Genomic DNA, 26,355 nt, shown 5'->3' on the forward strand with positions numbered 1-26,355 from the left:
TCAATTCACAACTCCACCAGCAGTGCATTAATGTCCCAATTTTGCCACATCCCCTCCAACATTCATTACCCTCCCCTGCTATCATTTTAGCCAATCTATTAAGTATGAGGTGATACCTCAGAGTTGTTTTGATTTATATTTCTCTAATCATTAAAGATTTAGAATACTTTCTCATGTGCTTATTGATAGTCTTGATTTCTTTCTGATATCATATTTTCAAGTGTGAAACATTCTTCTCAGGAATCTTATTCTAACACCTAGCACAGTGCCTGGCACCTAGTAGGTATTAAATGTTCAATAATTGATTGATTCTGGGGAAGAAGGATTTGGGGGGGGTGGGTATTTTATAACACTTTTTCTTGTAATACCACTTTAGCAAATGTTCTTTGCTAAAAAGCTAAGTAAGACTGGCATTCTATTAATGGAAGTACATTTGTGGGGACTCCTGAGCAGAATAATTCTAGAAATACAGCCCCTTGGGATTACCCCTAGAATTTTTTTTTTAAACCCTTGTACTTTGGTGTACTGTCTCATAGGTGGAAGAGTGGTAAGGGTGGGCAATGGGGGTCAAGTGACTTGCCCAGGGTCACACAGCTGGGAAGTGGCTGAGGCCGGGTTTGAACCTAGGACCTCCTGTCTCTAGGCCTGACTCTCACTCCACTGAGCTACCCAGCTGCCCCTACCCCTAGAATTTTGAGAGTAGTAATCAGCCTCCCTCTGGCCATACCCATGGGAATGGGAGTTAAGTAGTTTAGAGGGATTGCTATACTATAATATAGTAATAATAAGTAATCCAAACTCCTCCAATAGGTGAATCTCTTTGATGCCACCAATAAGTAATCAAGACAGAAATCTGGGGCCACTATCCTAATTAGAAGAAAAAGCAAAAGTAGCATCTAGGTAGAGCCAGGCCTAGAGACAGGAGGTCCTGGGTTCAAATGTTACCTCAGACACTGCCTAATTGTGTGACACTAGGTAAGTCACTTGACTCCCATTGCCTAACTCTAACTATTTTTCTATCTTGGGACTATATTGACTCTAATACAGAAGGTAAGGGTTGTTTTTTTTAAAAGGTCCTTGAAAAATTTAATATCTGCTCTATAACATTCCTAACCTGAAGCTAAGGTAGCATCAGCAGGACTGTATTCCTACTGTGAAGATGGGATTAATTCTCCTTTGTGTAGGAGTTAAGTTAATATCCAATACTTCAAGTATTAATTTTTAAAGTTTATTATCTGACAAAATAGAAACCACATGACTAAGTTTTTTCTACCTGCTCAAAATGCCGGTTCCGCCAAAGCTGCCAACAGGAAGGAAAAGAGCAAAAGAGGGCTAGACATGGAACTCCACCCAATTTATATATCCTGTCTACATCAGCACAACAGGATATAAGTTAGTACATATAATCGTCCCACAATGTTTCACTTCCTGTGGTAAAATGTTCTCCTGGTTCTGCTCGTTTCACTCATGGTATTCTTTCCAGGTCATACAGAAATCTTCCATTTCATTATTCCTTATAGCACAATAGTACTCCATCACCATCACCTACCACAATTTGTTCAGACATTACTCAATCAAGGGGTATCCCCTCATTTTCCAATTTTTTGCCACAACAAAGAGTGCAGCTATGAATAGTTTTGCACAACCCTTTTTATTATCTCTTTGGGGTATAAATCTAGTAGTGGTATTGCTAGATCAAAAGGCATGCATTCTTTTAAAGTCCTTTGGGCACAATTCCAAATTGCCTTCCAGAATGGTTGGATTAATTCATAATTCCACCAGCAGTGTATTAGTGTTCTAATTTTGCCACAACCCCTCCAACATTTATTATTTTCCATTGCTGCCACATTGGCCAGTCTGCTAGGTGTGAGGTAGTACCTCAGAGCTGTTTTGATTTGCATTTCTCTAATCAGGAGAGATTTAGAGTATTTTTTCATGTGATTATTGATAGTTTTGATTTCTTCATCTGAAAACTAGTCTATTCATGTCCCTTGACCATTTGTCAATTGGGGAATGGCTTGATTTCTTGTACATTTGACTTAGTTCCTTATAAATGAGAAATTGGACCTTTGTCAGAGATTTTTGTTATAATTTTTTTTCCCAGTTTGTTTTGCTAATGTTTTTAAGCAATCATACAAGTTAGCTCAAATCCACAAACCTAAAAGAAATGAAGCTTTTCCTAGGAGGAAATCAAACTGCCAGTTTAAAAATTAAAACAGAACACCCAATGTGCCACATTAACCCTTTACTTTTTCTTTTTCTTTTTTTTTTAATCCTTACCTTCCATCTTAGAATTGATACTGAGTATTGGTTCCAAGGCAGAAGAGCAGTAAGGGTCAAGCAATTGGGTAGGCCTGGCTCTTAATCCAGTAAGCCACCTAGCTGCCTAGTTCTTTACTTATTTAGGCCACTGATGTAGGAAACATTTCCCACACTGAGAAAATTTGGAAGTTTGTGGAAAAGTTAATTTATAGTTCTATCCACCAGACTAATTAAAGGATTTAAGGGTAGCAAGTGTTGAAAGAACATTTAGATGGGGTGAAATGTCAGTTTAGATTTGAATTTACAGAACTTAACAATAAAGAACTTCTTTTATATATTCAGTGATCAGAGAGATTTTAAATCTTTAAACTCAATGGTGAAGCTAGGAATAAAATACTCATGATTCAAAGAGAAATAAAAATCCTAGATGAATGTTAAGTTGAACCATTATTTAAATTCAACACATCCAAGAAACATTTCTTGATCTCTAAAGGACAAACCAACGTGATATGGGATGATACTAGACAGTATACATTTACTAGACAGTAAACATTTAACAGGTAACATTTAATTTTTCAGAGGGAAAAAATGAATCTTTAGATATGTCAATTTCCAATGTAGCCCTAGAGAAAAGAAACAGAGGGTTAAACCAGGAATCTCCAGACACCTAGAACAAAGAAGCTTTAATTAGGTGATGATGCCAGAGCAACACACACATATTCTCTCTGTCTCTCTGTCTCTGTCTCTGTCTCTGTCTCTGTCTCTGTCTCTCTCTCTCTCTCCCAATTCTCCCACTTCACATACTGCCCCCATATGTGTGGCAGCCTGTTGAGTCTGTGGCAAGGGTGATTCCTGTGGTGCCATTAGAGAGGAGCTAGGGAAGGCATGGCAGTCAGTCTGGGGAGGGGGACCACCCCTACTCCATCTCTAAAAGGTTCACCATCACTGCTATAGGAGATAAAGATGTCAATCATCTATCATCTATCTCTCTATGTATCTCTCTTTCTAAGACTGGGTCTCCCTAGCTTCAGGGCTGGAAATGCAGTCTCATGAGGTAGATCTCAATGCTAATTAGTATGTACATGGGTCAGTCTGGTGGCCCTCTGGGGAGACTCGTCGTTTTTTAGTTGAAACGTCTGTTGCACCCCAGCACTCCAGCACTCCAGCAGCCTGTCCAGGAGCTGCTAGATTTTCCCTGCAGTCCTTGCCTGAAAGAAATGGAGAGGTCCTGGGAGCGGGCTCCCGAATGGCTGATGCCTTAAGGAGTGAAGGCAGCCACCTGAAACCTATGGCTTTCGTCTTCAAAGTCAAATCTTATTCCCTCCTGAGGTCACATCTCTTTAGCTCCTCGAGCGAAAAGTCGAGGTGGTAAAGGAACAGCTTGCGACCTGATCCCTTATCTTCATTGACTTGTTGGTACCTAGCCCAGAAAGCTTCAACCCTCTTTAAAGCAGAGGATGCTGGGATGCCCTTTTTCGCCTGCAAGAGGGAGGACTGAGAGAAGCGCTGCTGCCTTGGCGGTAGCTGCAGCCAGAGCCACTCACTCATTGCTCGGAGTTTAGTCTTTCCTATCTTCAAGACAGCTGTTAACAGTTAGGGTGCGCCTTTCCCGGCAATGCTCTGCAGGCGCGCGCCGCCTGGAGGCTGGCGCTCACCATTACACGCTCGCTCCCAGCTGTAGAGCGACTGCCTCCCTCTCCCCGCATTGTGGGAATTGTAGTTTCTAGGCTGGCTCCATTTTCTTCCAGTCATTTGGGCGACTTTCATGTAGCCCCGAGAATTGCACCCCCTAAGACTGCTGGAATCGCCTCTCTCCGCCCTGATTATCATGTCGTCCTCTCCTCCTTTAAACCCCCCAGAGCCTCTGGAGTCCTACCAGCACAAGGAGGGGCCTACAGGCCAGTGCCACGAAGCCTGGCGAAAGGAGGAGGGGGTAGGGCTGGGGTTGGGGACCAAAAACACGAGCAGGTTTCTGTAGGCTCCACGTCAGGGGAACTTCCTAACAATTAACAAGAGCCCGAGATGTTGGAAGGGCTGCGGGGAGGGGGCCCGATGGCCCCTCTCCCGCTTTCGGTCTCCTCTAGTCCATTCTGTCTTCCTACTCCATCTCCTGGACTCTGATCTAACCTCCTCATGCCCTCTAGAATGAGAGATGGCAAAGGGAAGTGAGCTGAAAGTCAAGGGCAGAGGAAAGATGTGTGGGGTCTGGCCTGAGTGTAGGGGTATCTCTAGCTTCCAAAGTCATCTATCTCCTAAGATCTCCAGAAAGATCCTGCCCTGTCCTGCCCCATTCCAAAAAGGTAAAGGAACAGCCTGTGACCTGACCCCTTATCTTCATTGGGCTTCTTGGTACCCAACCAGGAGAGCTTCAACCCTTTTTAAGCAGATGATGGGATGCTCTTTTTCGCCTGCTTCTTCACCTCTCTGTCTAGATTAATGGCAAATTTCTATCACCAACCAGAACATGAAAAAATGTTTTGTAATCTCAGGTTTTATTTTATTATAGTTTCAGAGATTATATGTAAAAGGGATTTTTTCATCACTGGAAAAACTGGCAACAACCTTTCTATCAGTAGTGGCCAAAGTTGTCAAGTCTTCCTGGATCTCACCAGGCAAAACAACTCAGCTTCTGTCTTTTTATTTAGGCTTCATCTTATCTCCTGGCTTCAGTGTAATAAGGAGGAGATCCAACCAGGGCAAGTGAAGTGATCTGGTTCCACCCTACTTCCTCTGTTGAGTGAAAATGAAGTAATAGCATGAAAGAAAATTGGGTTAAGAAGCTTCTCTGAGGGAAGTCCCCAATTTGAGTAGGAGGATAAGAAATTCTGCCCTCAGGTTGCCATTGTTGTAGGTCTTCTTCCCCTCCCTTCTTTCCAAGCCATCTCCAAGATGCTGGAAGGGGCAGCCTACCAGGCAAAGAGCTATCATTCTATTAGGATGCTAATTTCGGATGAACCACAAGTAAGGGAACCAAACTAGGAAGCAGGAATCTGGAAAACCTTTGGAGTCTCTGACAGAACAGGAAAGCTCTAGGGAAATCCTACCACTCCTCCACACACACCCTTTTTAATTGAAAACTTAATCCTTGGAGATATTTCTCTGTCCTTAAAAGGTAGCCAGGGTAACTCCCACTTAAAACATCACTAAAGATGTGTAGACAATCAAAATTAAGGATTGTGGAAAGATTTGATCACTACTGCATCTCGAAGCTCCCCTCCCCTTTCCTGTTACACCTTGTCACCCCAATTGCGAAAAACAACACTCTTGAATACTATCCATCACCCAGGAAAAGGAGGGGTGAGGAAATGATCTCCCTAAAGCACCTATAGAGAGGTTGTGTGTGTATGCACATGGGGGTACTCTGCACAGAATTAAGATCTGGTTCCAAAAAGAAGTGTCAAATCCTGGCTAAAGAGGAAGAGCAAAACATCTCTAAAATATCCTACCAAGCCAAGAAAAGTTAATATAATTTTTTAAAAAACTAGTCAGAAGCAACATGGCATAGCATATCCAAAGCTGGCCTCAAAGCCAGAGGTCAAGATCCATCTTGCATATTTATTAGCTGTATCATCCTTTCAAGGCTTTAGGGAGTTCTGTAAGGCTATAAATTGTAGAGAAAGTGCCAACCTGCATTGGTAAAGGATCTAGTCCCTACTCCTTGTTTGAGGGGAGGGTGATTTTGAGACAGGAAGAAGGCAAAAAGGGGAACACCCCCTCCGCCCATATATGCTATTTCACTTGTAATATCATAACTTCCATCACACAAGATAAGAATGTTCTTGTGTCCAAAGAAAAACTTAATTTGGAAAAAAATTAGGACAGCATTTTTCCATAACAAGAGAGAACAATTTTATTATTTAGGAGTCAAATATGTTTTCAAAATCCATCAATCTGGCCTGTCCAGTGAGCCATATTACCATATTTAGTATGTTATATTTCATATGATTTAAATCCTATGGAAGATATTAGTGCCATTACTTTAGTATTAAGTGTCTTCCTGATAAATATATTAAAATTATTTTTAAGTGATTTTTTACTCTTTGCCACTATGAATATGAAGAGGGAAATAACTGGCCAAGGCAAAAATAGTGACAATACCTGACTTTACCCAAAAATGAAGAGAATAAAAGAGCTGAACAGGGCTTTCAAAGATCATCTTTTCTTTTAATCGGAAACAAATGCTCCTAATCCAATCTAGACAGATAAAAGTATCTCCTCAAATGTCTCTAGATGGATCTTTCTTCTTTATTCAAAGTGCAATAGCCCAGACAAGAAGTTCTTCCTGACCCTGGCCCTGAGGTCTTCCAGAGTCATTGCCAAGAAGAACCAACTTCTGCCATATCCATTTAGAAGATGGGAAATAATGAGTCCTTTTAAAAAAACTTTAATTTAAAATTTTTTTTCATGGTTACATGATTCCTTGTTTCCTTCCCCTCTTCCTTCCCTGCTCCCAGAGTTGACTAGCAATTTCACTGGGTTATACATATGTTATCGCTCAAAACCTATTTCCATATTATTCATTTTTGTAATAGTAATCTTTTAAAACCAAAACTACAAATCATATACCCATATAAACATGATAAATCATATTTTCTTCTGGATTTCTACTCCCATGGTTCTTTCTCTAGATGTGGATAGCATTCTTTCTCATAAGTCCCTCAGAAGTATCCTGTATCAAGGCATTGCTTTTGGAAGCAAAGTCAATTACATTTGATCATCCCACAGTGTTTCAGTTACTGTGTATAATGTTCTTCTGGTTCTGCTCATTTCATTCCACATCATTTCAGAGAAGTCCTTCCAGTTCGTATAGAACTTTTTCCCCTCCAGCTTGTTGCTTTCCTTCTAATTTTTGTTACATTGATTTTGTTTGTACAAATTTTTTTTCATTTAATATAATCAGATTATTCATTTAACATTTTGTAATGTTCTCTATCTCTTGCTTGGTCTTAAATTCTTCCCTTCCCCATTTTGAACTTATCTTGGTATAGGGTGTGAGATATTGATCTAAACCTAATTTTTCCCATACTATTTTCCAATTTTCCCAGCAGTTTTCATCAGATAGTGTGATCTTATCCCAAAAGCTGGGATTCCTTGGGTTTATTGAACACTAGATGGCTGAGGTCATTTACCCCTGGTCTATTCCATTGACCCACCCTTCTGTCTCTTAGTACCAGATTGTTTTGAAGATCACTGCTTTATAGTAGTTTAAGATCTGGTACTGTTAGGCCACATTTTTTTTTCATTAGTTCCCTTGATAGTCTTGATCTTCTGTTCTTCCAGATGAATACTTATTCTAATTCTATAAAGTAGTTTTTTTGAAGTTTTTATAGGTATTAATAAGTTAATTTAGGTAGGATTGTCATTTTTATTATATTAGCTCATCCATTAGCAATTAATGTTTTTCCAACTGTTTAGATTTAGTTTTATTTGCATGGAAAGTGTTTTGTAACTGTTCATATAATTCCTGTGTTTTGTCTTGGCAGACAAATTCCCAAATATTTTATATTGTCTAGAGCAATGGTTCCCAAACTTTTTTGGCCTACCACCCCCTTTCCAGAAAAAAATTACTTAGCGCCCCTGGAAATTAATTTTTTTTTTAATTTTAAAAGCAATTAATAGGAAAGATAATGCACCTGTGGCCATCACTGCCCGCCCTGGATCGCTGCAGTAGCCACCAAGGGGCGGTGGTGCCCACTTTGGGAATCACTGGTCTAGAATGATTTTAAATGGAGTTTCTCTAACTTGCTGCTGATTTTTGTTGGAAATATATAGAAATGCTGATGATTTATGTGGGTTTGTTTTGTATCCTGCAACTTTGTTAAAGTTATTTCCACTACGTTTTTAGTTGATTTTCTAAGATTCTCTAAGTATATCATCATATCATCAGCAAAAAGTAATAGTTTAGTTTCCTCATTGCCTATTTTAAAATGGGTCCTTTTTGAGTACCCTTTCATAGAATCATGGTATGCTCATAGTCATTGAATCATAAGATATGGAGCTAGAAGGGGACTCATAGGCCACCTACTCCAACCTCTCATTTTATAAATGAGGAAACGGGTGCAGGGAAGTTGAGTGACTCATCCAGGGCATAAGCATCAGAGATGGGATTTGAATTATCTATGACTCCAGAGATGTTTCTCTTATTTATTTCACTGGGCTCAGAAACATGAAGACCATAATGATGCTTCATTTAACTTTATTATCTCATCCCCACCCCCACTTCTCTCTTTACTCCTACAGTCTTGCCTAACTTTTCTAACAGTTTAGTATCCCCCCCTGAAATATAAGCCCAGCCTGAACTTTGGGAAGAAGATCTAACCAATGGAGTACTCCCTCAATAAAACCTGAAGGAAGATGACTTGAAGAGGCTCAGACTGCTGAGCCATCTTCAAACCTCTTGATTTCACAAATATGGAAAACTGCTGCAACTGAACACTTGTTTAAAGCCAAACATCTCCCAAATTGGAAACTTCAGGTTAGACAACTGTTAACCTCCTTTATAGTAGCCTCTCAACTTCTAACCTTACTCCATTCCAAAATATTTTGCTTACTGGCTCAAACTTTCCCTTGATTCAGTTACTTGCAGAATGCTCCATTTCCTTCTAAATAAAAATACAGACTTCTGACTGTGCCTGGCATGTAGTAACTTAATACCTGTTGATGGACTGCCTGCTGCCTTCAAAGACTTATACCACCATCTTGCCCTTCTGGGATGCCCTACTTAATCTACTCTTATCTCTTGCCATTCTCAAGCTCATTCCCTATAATTCACATGAACCCAAAGACATTCTTAAGTCTTTGAGAATCTGTTCAAGTTTAGTCTACCTGGAACATGCTTATTCATTGCCCCTAACAAAGCCTTCCCACTTTGATTATATGGAAAAATTTTCTGTTATATATCCACTATTAAAAATAAAATTAATTCTCATAATTCTCTTTTTTAACAAAGCACTTGGCATACATTACCTCATATCTGATGGTGAACTCCCCCGACCATGTCTGTTCTGATATACATACACCAAGTGCCTTGTACAATAATATATATGTACCCTATGGGCATTCAATATATACTTAGTGACCAAAAAATATCAATAGACAAAACCTGTAGAGCCCAAACTATGGACTTAGAGAAAGAGAAGGGAAAAAAGCATACACAGTTATTAGGTCCCAAAGTTCATTTACTGATTTGAGGCTGGCGAGTCAACAGCAAATTTGGGGGTATGGCTGGTAAAACTGGGTTCTTACCCTCCCCCCCAGGAATCAGCAGAGTCATGGAGGCCTGTAGATCTTCTAGGATGGCCATCTGTTGTTGGGCAAGTTGGGTTTGAAGTTGGAGGTTGGCGTGCATGCACTCAAGCAGACCTAAGCAATCCTGGGGTTTAATGTCGATTCCTGAAGGAAGAGTGGGATAGGGAAGAGGGACATAAGGGGAGAGAGACAAATTTTTGGCTGCCCCACAAATGATAGTCCTGTGGTTAGCGGGGCTCTGCAGAGATCAGCACCTCCAACTCCCCCACACTCACCGTGTCTCAGACAGATTGGGGAGAGAAGTCGGGGCTTCTCGTGTGCTTCAAGAACTCCACCGGAGGGCATCTCACCTGCTCCAGTGCCTCATAAGCAGTGACCATTAACACTGACAATTTTTCTGTCGTCTAACTTCAGTACTTCCTCCTGTAACATCAACCCATTTGCTCTAATGTTTCCAACTACCTCATGAATGGCCAATTCTTAATTAGCCTTGGTATTCATATCTACTTTTTATCATTTAGGTGTTTGTGCTATCTTCCCTATAATAACATGAGTTCCTCAAGAAAGGGGATCATGTCTGCTCTCAATACCTAGACCCAGAAAATACTTGTAATCTGACTAGAAGAATATATTTAATCAAAATCCAGAACTACCTAAATTGAACTAGTAGTCTCAATCTCCTCTATTAATGTGAAATGTTTTAAGTTCCTAGAAAATCTGACATACTAGAAAGAACAATGGACTTGGAATCAGGAAACTTGGTTTTGGATCCTGGCTTTGTCCCTTATTAGCATTTTGACTATGGGCAAATCATTTCATATCTCAGAGCCTTGGTTTCCTCACCTTATTATAAAATGGGGATAAAAACCTGTACTACCTACCTGACAGAATTATTGAAAGGAAATTACTTCGAAGACTGTAAAGTGCTCTAGAAATGAAAGCTGTTATTTTCTCCTTTTAAAAAAATTAAACTCAAACCTAGCAAGATTTAAATTTCAACCCTTCTTCCTATCCCTAGGGAGGTCCTTAACAATTGGGGAAATTACCCAACCTGGGGAAGTGGTGGGGGGCTGGGGTGGAAGAACAGTAAAGACAAGAAGAAGCAATAGTACTGGATCAGCCACAAGCTATCCATTAAAAATTGAGAATTGACTAGACACAGGATTGACAGCCAAGTCAATAGGAGGAGGATTCATGAAAAAATGCTATCCACCTCCAGATAGAGAACTGATAGACTCAAAGTGCAGACTGAAGCAAATTTTTTTCTCTTTATCTTTTGGAACATGGCTAATATGGAAATATGTTTTGCATGATTTCAAATGTGTAATGTTATTGTATTTCTTGTCTTCTTGATGGGTGAGGGAGGGGGTAGAGGTAGGGAGGGAGAGAATATGGAACTGAAAATAAAATAAAACTGACTGTAATTTTTAAATAAAAATTTTAAAAAGAAAGAAAAAAATGTCAACAGGAAGCCTCGATCCCCAAGTCTGTTCTATTTGGGAAATTCTCTCTATAGGTTACCTGTTTGTAGCTTTGCTGACTGATTGTTTTGACAAGTGGCTGGGTTGGTGGCTGGAAGATGAATGAAACTTGGGGAGGGTTTAGCACGACAAAGAGGCAAAAGTTTGCATTCCTCTTCAACTGGAATAAAATCAGAGACAACTAAGTCAGTGTCTTCCAATAAAAACTGAGCATTATAATTAAGACTGTGTGACAGTGAAAAGCTGCTCCAAATCACTAATGATAAGAGAAATAACCAACCCTGAGGTTCCATCTCACATGAAGCAATTTGGCAAAGATGGCAAAATTGTCAGTCAACAAACATTTATTAGGCAACTAGTTATGAGCCATACCCTGTGTTAAGCATTAGGGATATAGAAAAAGGCAAAAAGACTGTGCCTATACTCAGGGAGTTAACAATCTAATGGGGTAAGATGCTGAAAGAAAAGAAAAGGAAAGAAGCTGAAAAGGGGAGGGAGGAGAAGCACCTAGCATGGGCAAATGACAAAGTGCAGTTAAGAAGAATACAGCTAAGTAGGAAACTAAGAGATGATTGCTTTGGGCATCCCCCTTAAATGGAAGATCTAGAAGGAATGCTCTACTCTCTGACTAGAGGGAGGTCCCAGGGCATGGGACACTGAGGAGCTATAAATTTCAGGATGAATCTAATCTTGCAGGATGACGAGGTTCCTGGGGACGTGACAGAATGAACAGTCAGTGTTGGAGAGAAAGACAGGCATATTGATCATTAAGTGGCTGGTGGAGCTATGAAGTGATATAAGAATTTTGGACAATAATATGGAATTATACTAAGAAAGAGCATAATATTTAACCAAGAAATCCTTCTTCTAGGTTTATATTATTCCAAAGGGCTGAAAGAAAGGTCTCGTATATACCAAAACACTTATAAAAAAAAAACAATTGGAAATAAACTAGATTTCCCCTCAAATGGGGAAAGGCTTACAAATGGTAATATATACTTGTAATAGGCTATTACTGCACCATAAGAACTAATAACTATAAAGAATACAGAGAAGTATGGGAAGGTTTATGTGACCTAAAGCTGAACAAAATAAGCAGAACCAGGAAGACAACATACACAGTGACTTCAACAATGTAAATGGAATGAACAGAAAAAAATTAATCAAACTAAACCCTATATAATAAGATTTACTAAATCTAAAACTGAAGTGATGAGAAAATATGTTTTTCTCTCTTCTTTGCAAAAGTAAGGGACTCAAGAAGCAGAACACTGCAAATATCATCAGATTAAGTTGGTTATTTTTACAAAACTGTCTTTCCCTACTTATTCTTTGGTAAAGAGAATTTCTGAGGAAGAGAGTGAGGGCAGAAATAAATAATAAAGGTCACATAAAAACAAAAGATAGCAATATTTTTTAAAACCATGTGATGGTATCTTTTTTTTTTTAAACCCTTACCTTCCGTTTTAGAGTCAATACTGTGTATTGGTTCCAAGGCAGAAGAGTGATAAGGGCTAGGCAATGGGGGTCAAGTGACTTGCCCAGGGTCACACAGCTGGGAAGTGTCTGAGGCCAGACTTGAATCTGGGAACTCTCGTCTCTAGGCCTGGCTCTCAATCCACTGAGCTACCCAGCTGTCCCCTATGTGATGATATCTTAAAGAAGGCACTGATCTTAGACTTCAAACACTCTCCCTCAAAAGAGTCATTATGATAAGTAGACAAAAAGAAATCTTTGTTGACAAAATGGAAATCTGGCTGTGGACCTAAAATTCTAATAACAAACATTTATTAAGTGCTACTATATTCCAGGCATTGTGCCAAGTCCTAGATATACAATAAGAAAAGGATGGTGGGGGGGAGCAGGTGGGTGGCTCAGTGGATTAAGAGCTAGGCCTAGAGATAGGAAGTCCTAGGTTGAAATCTGGCCTCAGACACTTCCTAGCTGTGTGACCCTGGGCAAGTCACTTAACTCCCATTGCCTAGCCCTTACCACTCTTCTGCCTTGGAACCAATACACAGTATTGATTCTAGGTCAGAAGATAATAGTTAAAAAAAAAAAATATGGTCCTTGTCCACAAAGAACTTACAATCTAATGAGGAAAGATAATACAAAAAAGTAAGCATTAGGTAAAATAGATATTAAGAGAATCCATGCTAGATTGGCTCCATGAGGGAAGAACACACACATTCAATTGGGTATAGAAATCTACTTTACTCTATAGGAAATTAGGAGGGAAAAGAGATGAGAAGTGTGTGTGGGGGGGAGGACAAATTGGGGGAGGTGATAGTCAGAAGCAAAACACATTTGAGAATGGAGTGGATGAAAGAAGAGAGAGCAGTAGTATAAACAGGAGGGGTGGGAAGGATGGAGGGAAATATACAGTGATCATAATAGTGAAAAAATTTTTTACAAAAAAATAGAGAAATGAGTCAAATGTACAAGAATACAAATCATTCCTCAATTGACAAATAGTCAAAGGACATGAACAGGCAGTTCTTGGACAAAGTACTTAAAGCTATCTATAGTCATATGAAAATATGCTCTAAATCACTGTCAATTACAGAAATGCAAATTAAAACAACTCTGAAGTACCACCCCATACCTATCAGATTGCCCATTATGACAAAAATGGAAAATGACAACAGTTGGAGGGGGTGTGGGAAAATTGAGACACTAATGCATTGTTGAGAGAATTGTGAACGGATGCAATTATTCTGAAGAGTAATTTAGACCTATGCCCAAAGGGCTATAAAACCATATATAACCTTTGATCCAGCAATACTATTATTAGGTCTGTATCCCAAAGAGTTAAAAAACAAAAAAGAAATATATAAAATACTTATAGCAGCTCTTTTTGTGGTGGCAAAGAAATGGCAAGTGAGGGGATACCCGTTAACTGGAGAATGGCTGAGTAAGTTATGTTTTATGATTGTAATGGAATACTATCATGCTATAAGAAATAATGAGCAGGAAGATTTCAGAAAAACTTGGAAAGATTTACAGGAATTCATGCAGAGTGAAGTAAGCAGAAGTAAAAGAATGCTGTATATAATAATAGCAATATTGTATGACAAACAAATGTGAATAGCTTATTCTCAGCAATACAATGATTCAAGACAATCCCAAAGGACTCTTAATAAAAAATGTTAGTTGTTTCCACAGGGAGGACTGATGGGGGCTGAATCTGGATCAAAGCATTAGTATATTTCACTTTTTTTTCCCCTTCATTTTTTTAAAGTCTTCTTCCATAAAAGGATTAATATGGAAAAATGTTTTATATGATTTCACATGTAAAATTTACATCAAATTGCTTATTATCTCAGTGAGGAAGGAAGAGAGAAAAGGAGGAAGAGAATTTGGGACTCAGTTTTTTTAATGTTAAAAATCATTTTTACATGTAATTGAGGGGAAAATAAAATATCAAAAAACAAAGAAAAAAAAGAAAAAGTAAGGTCAAAAGAAAGGGGAAGGTATCTGGGATGGGGGCATGAGGGATAAGAGTAAAGGAGTACAGCTAGATGGGAAATGAAGAGATGGCTGGCCAGGAAATCTTAAATGGAGACTAGAGAAGAAACTCTTCACCCTCCAGTCAGAGGGACAGAGGGTACTGATGATATGTATGAAGACTAAAGGATCTTACCAAATGATGAAGTTTTTAGGGGATAATGGGCAAAGGTCCAAAGCAGTACAGCTAGGTGGAAAATGAAGAAATGGCTAGCCTGGGCACTATCTTAACAAGAATTTATTAAAAAACTAATTTGTTTTGTTTTGTTTTTTTTTTTTCATTTTTTTCAAATGACAAGCATTTTTCCTCTCCCTCTCCACCCCTCTTCACCCCACAAAAAAAAAAAAAAAAAGAAGAAGTCCTTATAACAAATCCACATAGTCAAGCAAAATAAATCCCCACATTGGCCATGTCCAAAAATGTCAAATGCCTTATCTGAACCATATGAGGCAGTATGGTTTACGACGAGACTGCTGGTCTTAAGTCAGGAAATTCCTAGGTTCCAATCTGGCCTCTGTTATTTTCAGTTGTGTCCAACTCTTCTTGACCCTATTTGGGGTTTTCTTAGAAAAGATACAGAAGTAGTTTGCCATTTCCTTCCCCAATTCATCTGAGAGATGAGGAAACTGAGACAAATAAGGAATAGTGCATTGCCCAGGATCTCATACTATTATCTGAAGTTGAATTTGAACTTAGGAAGATAAGACTTCCTGACTCCAGTACTCAAGAAACCGAGGTCCAGAAAGTATAAAAGAATTAAATATCCAAGGTCACAGCTATTAAATGGCAGTGCTTTTTTCCCACTAAACTATGCTACTAATTCTAAATCTAAATTTTATCCTAAAGCAGTAAAGAGCCAATGAAAGTTTCTAAACAAGGGGCTGACATAATGAGTGTGGTATTTCAGGAAAATTAAGCTGGTAGGGGGCAGCTGGGTAGCTCAGTGGAGTGAGAGTCAGGCCTAGAGACAGGAGGTCCTAGGTTCAAACCTGGCCTCAGCCACTTCCCAGCTGTGTGACCCTGGGCAAGTCACTTGACCCCCCATTGCCCACCCTTACCACTCTTCCACCTATGAGACAATACACCGAAGTATAAGGGTTTAAAAAAAAAAATTAAGCTGGTAAACTCTAAGAGATAAATGATCAGTGTATAAGCTAGCAGTTTTTAAAAGAAGAATTATAAACTATAAATGACCACACATGAAAACATGCTCCAAATCACCAATATTAAGATGAGTGAAGATTAAAGCAATGCTCAGGTTTCATTCCAAATCAAGCAAATTGGCAAAAATGAAAAACAAGGTCTTAAGGAGTATGGGAGTATCAATGCCTGATGATGAGATAAGAATCAATAGAGAACCATGTCATCGAAAGGGGAAGAGAATACCCTGGAGATGGAGATGGTCAACAGTGCCAAAAGCTGCAAATAATATGGTCATAAGGCTCCTATGTATTGAAAGCAGGGCTTGACCTTGGGTCTTCCTGACTTCAAGGCTAGCTCTCTCTACTACCAGCTGGGCATAAACCATTTGTTTAATAAATCTGGAAAGGAATGGCAGAAATAGGCTAATCACTGAAAGGAAAATCCTAGATCTATTGGTAGGAACCGCAGAGCCCATCCCATACATGAAAAGGAATCACTTCACTTCTCTAGGCAAATAACTACCATCTGAGTTCTTAGCACTTCAGGTGTTTGAAGTTATCTGTCACAGTACCTCCCAGGTCTTACCTTCTCCCAACTAAACATCCCAACTACTTCATCTGAGCCTCCTATGCCACAGTTTCCAATTTCCTTGCCATCCTGGTAACTAATTTATCAATATTCTTGTTAAAATGTGGTATATAAACTTACCCCATAAATAATCTGACCAATGCAGAATAATGACAATCTAATCCTTCAAAAAAGGAGAGACAGAGCCAAGGGGAAACTGTTAATTTAATTAATGAGAACTGGCTATAGAAGCAAAAACAAGAAAGGAAAGAAAAGCTGGCTATAGTCTGGCATGATCCCTAGACTTAGGAGGGAACAAATTTCCAGAAAGCTTAAAAAAAAGAATAAATGATCTGGTGGTCACTTATATAAGGGATCCCCATATTTGGCAGGGGAAGTAGATCCAAGAAAGAGAACTTTCAAGAAAGAAATTCTGAAGGCATAAACAGAAATTATTCTAATGAGGAAATATAAAGGAAATTATCTAATGCTCATATAGAACCATATAATTTTAGATTTGGGAAGAACTTCAGTAGCCATCTAGTTCAACCCACAATGTAAAAAAGTTTCCTGCTATAACATACCCAACAACTAGCTATCCAGCCTCTACCTGGAGGCCTCCACTGAGAAGGAACACAGGAAACAAATGAACCAACTCAGAGACATGTCTGGAAGATGCAAAGAGGGAAAATAACTAAGGATAAATACAGAAGAGTAGCCCAATATTCTAAAAATGGCACAAAAAACACTAAAGGTTGAATAAACTAAGAGAATAGTTCAGTACAATATAACGGAGTCCGTTAGTTATATTGGGGAAAAGGAGAATATCAGAAGAAGGTGACCACTGCCAAGGGTGGATGGTATGATAACTGATGAAGAGATGACTGATTTTTATTTTGCTTCTGTTTTCTCTATCAAGAACAATGGCCTTTGGCTCAGAAAGGACAGAATAAAAATGGCTAATAGTGAGCTAGTATGCAAGTCTGGAAATATTCAGAAAGCACTTTAATTTCCCTTTTTAAGCCACTTTTGGGGGCATTTTATATAAGATGTTGAGTAGGAGTCTAAAGAGAAACAAATATTTCCTTACTCTCAAAAAAGAGAAGAATGAAATCTGCAAACTAATGAACTCAATTTCTGATTCCTAGCTAAACTCTAAAATACATTATTATTTTTTTTTAAACCCTTACTTTCCATCTTGGAGTCAATACTGTGTATTGGCTCCAAGGCAGAAGAGGGATAAGGGCTAGGCAATGGGGGTCAAGTGACTTGCCCAGGGTCACACAGCTGGGAAGTGTCTGAGGCCACATTTGAACCTAGGACCTCTCGTTTCTAGGCCTGGCTCTCAATCCACTGAGCTTCCCAGCTGCCTCCTAGAATACATTATTAAAGGCATGAGCTTGTGAAACAATGATAAATAGGCCACCTTGGCTTAATTAAGAACAGGTCATACCAGACTCATTTCCTTCCTTGGCAATATAACTAGAATGATAGGTCAGGAAACTGTTACAGACATAGTAAACGTTATGTTCTTCTTGTGCACAAAATAGTGGGCTACATGCTAGATAAGCAGTTTTTTTAATTTTTTGGTCTCAGGACCCTTTAACACTTTCAAATTATTGGATGCCCCAAGGAGCTTTTGCTTAAGTGGTTTATATCTGTTGTGTAAATAGAATTAGCTCCAGCCCATTCATAGTTAAAACTCTAGCCATCAAAGATGTCATCCCCACCTCCCTGAGTGGGGAGGGGAGATGAGTTACCCACACTTGACAATAAGTAACAAATCAAGAACAAGGGACTGCCCTTTAGGCAGTCCAAATCAGTGTAGAGGCTGCCATTTGTCCACTTGAATTAGAGGGACCCACAGGAAGTGAGGAGAGACACTATCTCTTCAAGTATGTTGGTTACTTCCTGTTGGGGCAGTTCCTGCTTTGAACTTGGTACTGAAGCATTTCAGCTGAGACCTCAGGCTGCTTACACTCTGAATTGTCACATGGGTAAGTTAGGCTGACTTGCTTGGCTTACCTTGGCGTTTCCAAACTCTGCCTTAAATAGGCTTATAGCCTCTCTGATTTCTAAAGTCTTATGGTTTGTAGCCTAGTTTAATTAGCCTTTTAACCCTCTCTTTCTGTCCAGGCCTCTGCAGGCCTGGACTAGCCTCTCCCTCTCTCTATTTCCCTACCTTTTACCTTCCTAATTGTAAATAAACTACCTTAAACCCGATCCTGACTTGGGTCTATTTTAATTATGGAATCAATCTGAATATTTGATTCCTGGTGGCCACACTTTAAATATATATCTATAAAATACCTAAAAACTCCCTCTTACACTGTTAATATTTACCATATTTGAAATTAAAGTATAATAATATTATTAAAATAATTTTGACCTCATAGACTCCCTGAAGGGTCCTCAGACCACTTTTTTGGGAACTAATGGACTAAATGATACAATTAAATGGTTTTTTAACTAGGTGAATAACTGGACCAAAAGATTAATAAATGGATCAATGTCAGTTTAGAGGGTGTTCTTTAGTGGAATGCCCCAAGTACCGCATTTTTTCAGTGATTTTGATGAAGTCATTGATGCCTTTTATTTTTACACCAGATAGCTATTATTAATCTCCCATTGCCACATCATTGAAAATTTATTTATAACAAAGAAAATATCTAAGGAAAATTTAAAAAAAACACATCTGATGGGTTATACTACATGCAACATCTATAGTCCTTCACATCTCTGAGGAATGAGATGTATTTCATCACCAGCTGGACAGAGATTTTTCCAGGCAGTTGGACACCACTAGGGCAGAGATTACTCATTCTAATCACAGTTTGGATGCCTTTTAGAGGTGTTCTCTTTTAGTGATGCAACATGGTAATCAAAAAAATGAAGACTGTTCTATACTGCATTAAGTGTGGCTCTGGACAGGACAAGAGCTAATATTTCTCCTTTGCCTTCATTCAGATCACATTTGGAACATAATTTAGGAAAGAGAGACGAAAAACTGGAGCAAAACCAGAGAAGAACAAGCATCAGGGTCACAGGACTAAAGAATATGCCATGGGAGAATTTGTTGAAGGAACTAGAAATCTAACCTGGAAAAAAGTGGGAAGAAGGGAAAGGATGGGGAGATAACAGCAGCTATCTCATGGAAGCTATCACATCTGCTTGACCCCAGAGGTCAGAACTAGGCAAGCTGTAGAAGTTGTTGAGAGACAGATTTAGGTTTTAGACTTAATGTAGAGGAAAACTTCCTGACAATAAGAGCTGATCAAAAGTAGAATGGATTGCCTCAAGGAGGGAGTGGGTTCTCTCTTAAAAAATAAAAACAAAAAACAAAAAACAACAATAATTAAGTACTATGTGCTAGGTCAGTGATGGTGAACCTTTTAGAGACGGAATGCCCAAACTGTGGAATGCCCAAACCCTCATGCTGCATGTGAGCCCCCCTGTCTTACCATAGACAGGGGAGGGAGGAAGCACTGGGCAGAAGGATGGATGAGAAATGTCCTCAGGCACACATGGAGAGGAGGAAGGGAGCAGCCCCCTCCAGCACAAGTGCCTTAGGTTTGCCAACATGGTGCTAGGCACTATGCTAAGCACTTTACAAATATTATCTCATTTACTCCTGATGATAGGTTGGTGCTATTATTATCCCGTTTTACAGATGAGGAAATTGAGGCAGACTGAGGTTAAGAGATTTGCCCAGGGTCACACATAGTATGTGTCAGAAGCAGGATGTGAGCTCTGGTCTTCCTAGTTCCAAGGCCGGTTCTCTAATAGCTGTGCACACTGCTTCTAAGAAGGACGCTATTCTTCTATTAATTTGGCTATTACGCCAGAAGGTATACTCAAATGTGATTAGAGTCCACCAAGGCTACCAGGTGGTCTTTCTTTTCTTTCTTTCCTTCTTCCTTTCTTTCTTTCTTTGATCCCTTATTAACTTTCTATCTTGAAATCAAAACTACCAGTTCCAAAGCAGAAAAGCAGCAATTGGTATTAAGTAATTTGTCCAAGGTCACACAGCTAGGAAGTATCTGAGGCCAGATTTAAATAGAGGACCTACCATCTCCAGGCCTGGATCATCTACTGAGCCACCTAGATGCCCTGGGTTCTTCTTTATAGGAACAGTTTTCTGGCCATTTCTTTCTCATCCTATACTTGAACAACTGATTCTTTTAACCCAAGTGTAGAACCTGGACAAGCCAATAAATTCTCCCTTTTTTCATCCTCTTCTATGTTCATTCTTCATGGCATTTGTGTTGAGACAGCATTCTGTATGTGTTGGCTACAGTTATGCTCTTCTATACTCTTAGGAGGAAGAGAAAGGAAAGAGAGAGGGGCACAAGTAAATGGGTACCTGACTTGGCCTGCTCCATATATAGAAGGTGAGGGGGCCTCTCAAAACCCCTCTTTACATCACATCTCAAGTATTAGTCCAGTTTTAAGTTATTAAAGCTTTTATAGTTAACTACTAATTAATCATGGCAAAAAATGAAAGTGTCTACCCAGTTTGTGAATTCTTTAGACCTCTTATTCCTCCTTTCCCCAGACTGGGCTACCATTGGCTATTTGACTATATTACCAGAAGATGGGCAGAAGACAGAAGAGATGAAAAAAAAATTTTTAAACCCTTAACTTCTGTGTATTGGCTCCTTGATGGAAGAGTGATAAGGGTGGGCAATGGGGGTCAAGTGACTTGCCCAGGGTCACACAGCTGGGAAGTGTCTAAGGCCAGATTTGAACCTAGGACCTCCTGTCTCTAGGCCTGATTCTCAATCCACTGAGCTACCCAGCTGCCCCTGAAGAGATGAATTTTTGATTGTTTCTGTTTAGCTTCAGAATCTCTTAACATCATGTGGCAACGTAACTCTAGCATTTCTCTGAACAATTTCAACCACTTTACACACGAATCTGCACTTTGAGAGATAGCATGATATAGTGCAAAGAGGCCTAGCCTCAGAGTCAAGTGAGAACTGAGTTTGAATTTGCCTCTGCTATTCATTAATTTGCACCATGGGCAAATCACTTCCCATCTCTGAACCTCAGTCTTCTCATCTGTAAGATGAGGATAACATTAAATATAGTACCTACCTCACAGAGCTGTACATCAGTTGGCAGACTTCAAAGTGTAATATAAATGTATTATTACTAATAGGGCATTTCCTGTTGGAATGAATAGTTTGAGGAATCATTCACACAAACTGATCATATTTTCAGTTACCAATGTAAGATATAGAGTAGTGCAGGGGAGGTGAGGGTTACCAAAAAACAGGACAGAAAATAAATTTTTCAATTCAATTCTTTCAATTTTTAGAACCAGATTGAACTCCAAAAGTCTAATGGTAGGGAAGGGGCACTAGACTAATTTTAGACCTTTCTAGGTTTCTAACATGGCAAGTTCCCCCTTGCAAAGTGAGCTAGAAGAAGAATTTTCCCTGCTAATTCTAAGGTCAGGAGAAAAATTAGGGAGTCCAAACTACAGCTAAACTGATATGAGCAAAGGGCTTTGTGAAGTAGCATATCTCATTTAAATAGGTACTCATTACCTACCCATGCAACTTTGTCTTAGATAGGGCAAATCACAAAAGAAGGCTCCACTCTTTCTTGTGAGTATACAAGCATGTTTCTGGAATCTGCTGCAATGTTTTTCTCAGATATTTCACAGAATGCCTATCCAGAGGTCAGCAGTAACTGGGACTAGCCCACCTACACTGTAACATCTGATAGCCTTTGTTACTATCATGTATCTGGAGATCACTGCTAAGAAAGCCTCCTACAAGGTACAAAAGAATTAGCAGTATCCTTTGGGGTACAACTATTTAATGAAAAAGACAAGGCAAAAGCAAAAATGTGCAAATAATCATGGCAAAAAAAAAATGGCTTTCTACCCAGGGAACTAAAGATTAAATCCCACTACTGCATAATCGGAGGGGCCCTGAACTCAAAGGAGAAGAGGGGAACTCATTCTAGGCCACTTACCTTTTCTTTTGGCAGAGTTACTTTTTGGCTTCTCCATCTGATTAGCAAAGTTCTGGTTCCTGAGAAACAATAGCTGCATCACTGGCCTGGATAACATATCAGTTTGGTACCATTTCAAAGATTCTTATCACAACTATAATAGAACTCTCACTGAATTATGGCCTTCCTCTCCATAACCCTGACATAAATTAAGCTATCTTCCCTGGGAAGAGGTACAAGCACGTGGAGGAAATTGCATATTTCCACATTTGCAACTACATTAGAAAGTCAAATACAAACAATTTTTGTATCATCTACTGCTTGGAAATTATTGCCTCATCTTCATCCTACTAATACAATTAATCCAGTGGCAACTACTAGTATTACCTTCCTGCTTCTGGACACAAGTGTACTTATCCCAACCTAGATGTATAAGACTCTTGAAGAGATACTTTCTGTAAATGACACTTTCTTAGGTTCTTCCTTTATAGCCAAGTCCTCTAGGATTATTAACTTGGGCAAAATCACCCCTTCCTTTTCTATCCTGCAAAGAAATAGGAAAACGTGCTGCCACAAAGCCTCTGCCTCTCCAACCGTCTCTATGTAGCCTTTTCACAGGGCCAATAATTTAATATGTGGGGACAGGAAAAGAAATCTGGGAGATTTTAGAGCTCTTTAAAAGGGGAATGGGGGCTGGACTTGTGATTTTTACTAGTACTAGTAATTCCCAGGTGAGGAAACTACTTCTGCTCCTGCAGGTCAGCACCTTATCTGCAAATTATAATCTTGGAGAGTAGACTAAAACAACTGAAGGTATAAGCGCCGTGCTTAGGGCAACCCAGCCATGATGTGGTACTTGAACAGAAGTGAGATACTTGAACCCAGGTCTTCCTCACTTCCAAAGAAGTTCTCTATCGCCTATGACAGGCTGCCTCTGAGAGTCCTCAAAACACTTAAGTTAATACCTAGAAGAGAATTCTAAAGAATATAAATTAGTTCTACAAGTAGGAAACATCACTACTATTATTTACTTTTACAGAAGACTGGATTTTGGTTCTGACATTTTCTGGCCTTTACCATTAATCATGTCACCAAGTTTGAGAGCCTCCATTCACACACACAGCTGCCACTCTGGTACAGGCCTTCATCAGTTTCCTATATTCCTTACCCCATCTCACCTCTTACCCATCTCCTATCCAACCGGCTTCCAAGGCTTATTGATCTCACCTCTTCAACATCTCTCACATATGGCCCCTTCTCTCCTGACACTGCCACCTCCACCCTGGTACAGACTCTCCTCACCTCACACCCGGACTATTACAATAGCCTGCTGGTTGGTCTGACTGCCTCAAGTCTCTCCCTACTCAGCTAATAAAGTGATCTTTTTAAAGCCATGGTCTGACATGGTCATGCCAAATAATCTCTAGTGGCTCCCAATTTCCTCCAGGATCAAATATAAAATATTCTGTTTGTCTTTGAAAACCCTTTTCAACCTAGCCCCTTCCTATTTTTCCAGTCTTACATTTATACTGCAATAACAGTCTTCTTGCTGTTCATCAACTGGGAACTACCTCTATACTCCATTCATTTTCACTGGCTGTTCCCCAAGCCTAGAATGTTCTCATTGTTGCTAGGCAATCCTTCCTTCAGCAACTCACTATCCCAACTCTCCATAGCAGCTCTTCCAAAACTTTTCCTCTCTCTTCAAAACTCACCCCTCCCTCTGTCCTCTCAGCTAAGAGCCTTGCCTTATATTTCACAGAAAAAAACCAGAGGCCATTCACCATTAATTCCCTCTTCTCATACCTTCCTCATCTCCTTTCACTTCCTGATCTCTTCTCACTCAGATGCTTTCTGCCACTCTCTTCTTGATTCTTTCTCACTCTTCCTTTACTCTTTACCAAGGTTAGCCCCTCTACTTGTTCAAGCAATCCTATTCCATCTCATCCCCTCCAGTAGATTGCCTACTCTGTAATCCCCACTCTAACACTTATTTTTAAATTCTAGCCCACTCTCTACTATCTATAAACAGGTACATGTCTTCCTCTAATCTTAAGAAATCTTTATTTGATCCTTCCATCTGCACTATACTCCTTTATCTCTTCTACCATTTGTGACTAAACTCCTCAAAAAGCTCATCTACAATAGGTGCTTCCACTTTCTTTCTTCCTCTCTCTTCTTAACCTCTTTAACAATATGGCTTCCTACATCATTCCATTGAAACTGCTCTCTCCAAAGCTACCAATGATCTCTTATTTGCCAAATCAATTTTTTTCCAATCCTCATTCTCCTTGAACTCTCTGAAACCTTTGATACTGTTAATTATTCTTTTCTCCTTGATAATGTCTTCTATTTAAGTTTTTGGTACACACCTTTTTTCTGGTTCTCTTCCTACCTATCTGACCACTCCTCTGTCTCTTTTGCAAGTTCTTCCTCCAGATCACACCCTCTAACTATAGGATATCCCTCAAGGTTCTGTTCTGGACCATTTCGCTTCTCCCTCAAAACAACATTTGACTTCTTTCATCAGCTTCCATGGACTTATTTATCATCTCTACCTGATGATTCTAAAAAATCTACCTTTCCTGCCCCAAACTCTCTGCTGACCTCCAATTTCACATCTCCAAACTGCCTTACAAATTAAAAGAGATCTCTAGGAAATATCTTAAGCTAACATGTCCAAAACAAAACTCATTATCTTTCCCTCATTACTGTGGCAAGTGGGTCTTCCTCCCTCAAGTCTCCATCCACTCCAATCCATTCTCTATTCAGCCACCAAAGTGATCTTTCCAAATCATAGGCCTGACCTTGTTACTCCCTTACTTGATATACTTCAGTGGTTTCCTATTACCTCCAGAATCAAATACAAAATACTCTGTCTAGCTTCAAAGTCCCTCATAACCTAGCCCCCATCTGACCTTCTGGTTTTCTTACAACTTACTCCCAGTCAGTACTCTTCAAATCAGTGACATTGGCCTTCAGGCTGTTCAAGACACTCTGATTCTCAAGCTCCAGCAATTTTCTCTGGCTGTCTCCCATGCCTGGAATATTCTTTCTCCTCAACTCTACCCAATTACTTCCCTGGCTTCCTTTAAGTACCAAGTAAAATCCCATCTTCTACAAGAAGTCTTGCCCAGCCTCTCTTAATTCTAGAGCCTTCCCTCCATTATTTTTTCTCTATTTACCCTGTATCTGGTTTATTTTGTTTGTATATCATCTCCCCCTATAGACTGCTAAGTTCCTTGAAAACAGGAACTATATTTTGCCTCTTTTTGTATCCCCAATTGCCTTAGCACAGTGCTTAATACATAGTGGGCCCTTGATTGATTGATTGGTTCTCCCTCTCGACTCTAGCTTCCTTCAAGTCTTCTCAAATGCTGCCATCTGCCTTCCTCCCCATATATCCTGTACATGCGGTTGTTTGCATGTTGTCTTTCACATTCGAATGTGAGCTCCTTGAGAAAAGCGACAGTTTTTGTCTTCCTTGGTACTCCCAGCACTTAGCCCAGTGCCTACCACGCAGAGTTTTAATACTTGTTGACTATCTGCAAAACGTTTTTTTTTAGTGCATTGTAAATTTTAACGTGGTATAAAATTGAGTTATTGTTATTGGTTATCACGTAAACCACAATAGGCTAAGAAGTAAAAGATTCGGTCTCAAAGCTAAATTGGGCAACCAACAACAAATCTCAGCATGTACTGGGAATGTACCGTTACCCTGTCCTGAAAACTACAATTCCCAGGTCACCCTGCGACAAACGACACGTTTTTACCTCAAATGCCGGTTGACGTCTCCCTCCACATCCCAATCCCTCACCTTTGCTGGGTTCGAACCGACAGAGAGAAGGCTGTTATATTTTCCTAGTTCTTCAGGAGCCTGGTTTAGTCGGAGGGGATGGACCAATTAACTTACCTGATAAGTAAAATCGAAGTATAAACCCTCACCGCTTCCAGAGCCCCGCCCAGGAGTTGTTGCGCTTGCGCGGTGACCCACCAACCAATCAACCGCCCGTGCTAAGGCGCCTGCGTAGAGAACACCAGCGTGCGAGATTCCGCACGCGGCCGGGCTGGGAGCGGTCATCCAATTGCGCCTGCGCCCGTGCTGCCCCTCCCCTCCGTTTGGTGCTCGCTCTACCTAGCTTATATAGCCGTTCAGGCAAGAGAGGCGGGGCCCTAGGTGAC

General features: G+C 39.8%; 1 protein-coding gene across 1 annotated transcript; it reads right to left on the bottom strand.

The window, feature by feature from the left end:
- Positions 1–9,422: 9,422 nt before the first annotated feature.
- TSACC (TSSK6 activating cochaperone) lies at positions 9,423–26,164 on the bottom strand. The gene is made up of 4 exons (XM_044676407.1): positions 26,087–26,164; positions 22,195–22,253; positions 11,032–11,151; positions 9,423–9,654 (listed from the first exon to the last, which is right to left on the bottom strand). Exons 2-4 carry the CDS (start codon positions 22,229–22,231, stop codon positions 9,437–9,439), a joined length of 375 nt encoding a protein of 124 aa, XP_044532342.1. The 5' UTR covers positions 22,232–22,253; positions 26,087–26,164; the 3' UTR covers positions 9,423–9,436.
- Positions 26,165–26,355: the final 191 nt, after the last annotated feature.

The sequence above is a fragment of the Gracilinanus agilis genome, chromosome 4 (assembly GCF_016433145.1).
Source record: "Gracilinanus agilis isolate LMUSP501 chromosome 4, AgileGrace, whole genome shotgun sequence".
Classification (NCBI taxonomy): Eukaryota; Metazoa; Chordata; class Mammalia; order Didelphimorphia; family Didelphidae; genus Gracilinanus; species Gracilinanus agilis.

Excerpts from the sequence above, each read along its gene's own strand:
- TSACC (XM_044676407.1), bottom strand. The coding sequence starts at position 22,231 with ATGGAGAAGCCAAAAAGTAACTCTGCCAAAAGAAAAG. Across the intron at positions 11,152-22,194 it reads TAACTCTGCCAAAAGAAAAG|TTGAAGAGGAATGCAAACTT; the intron begins GTAAGTGGCCTA and ends ATTTTATTCCAG. Across the intron at positions 9,655-11,031 it reads GTCAGCAAAGCTACAAACAG|GAATCGACATTAAACCCCAG; the intron begins GTAACCTATAGA and ends CTCTTCCTTCAG.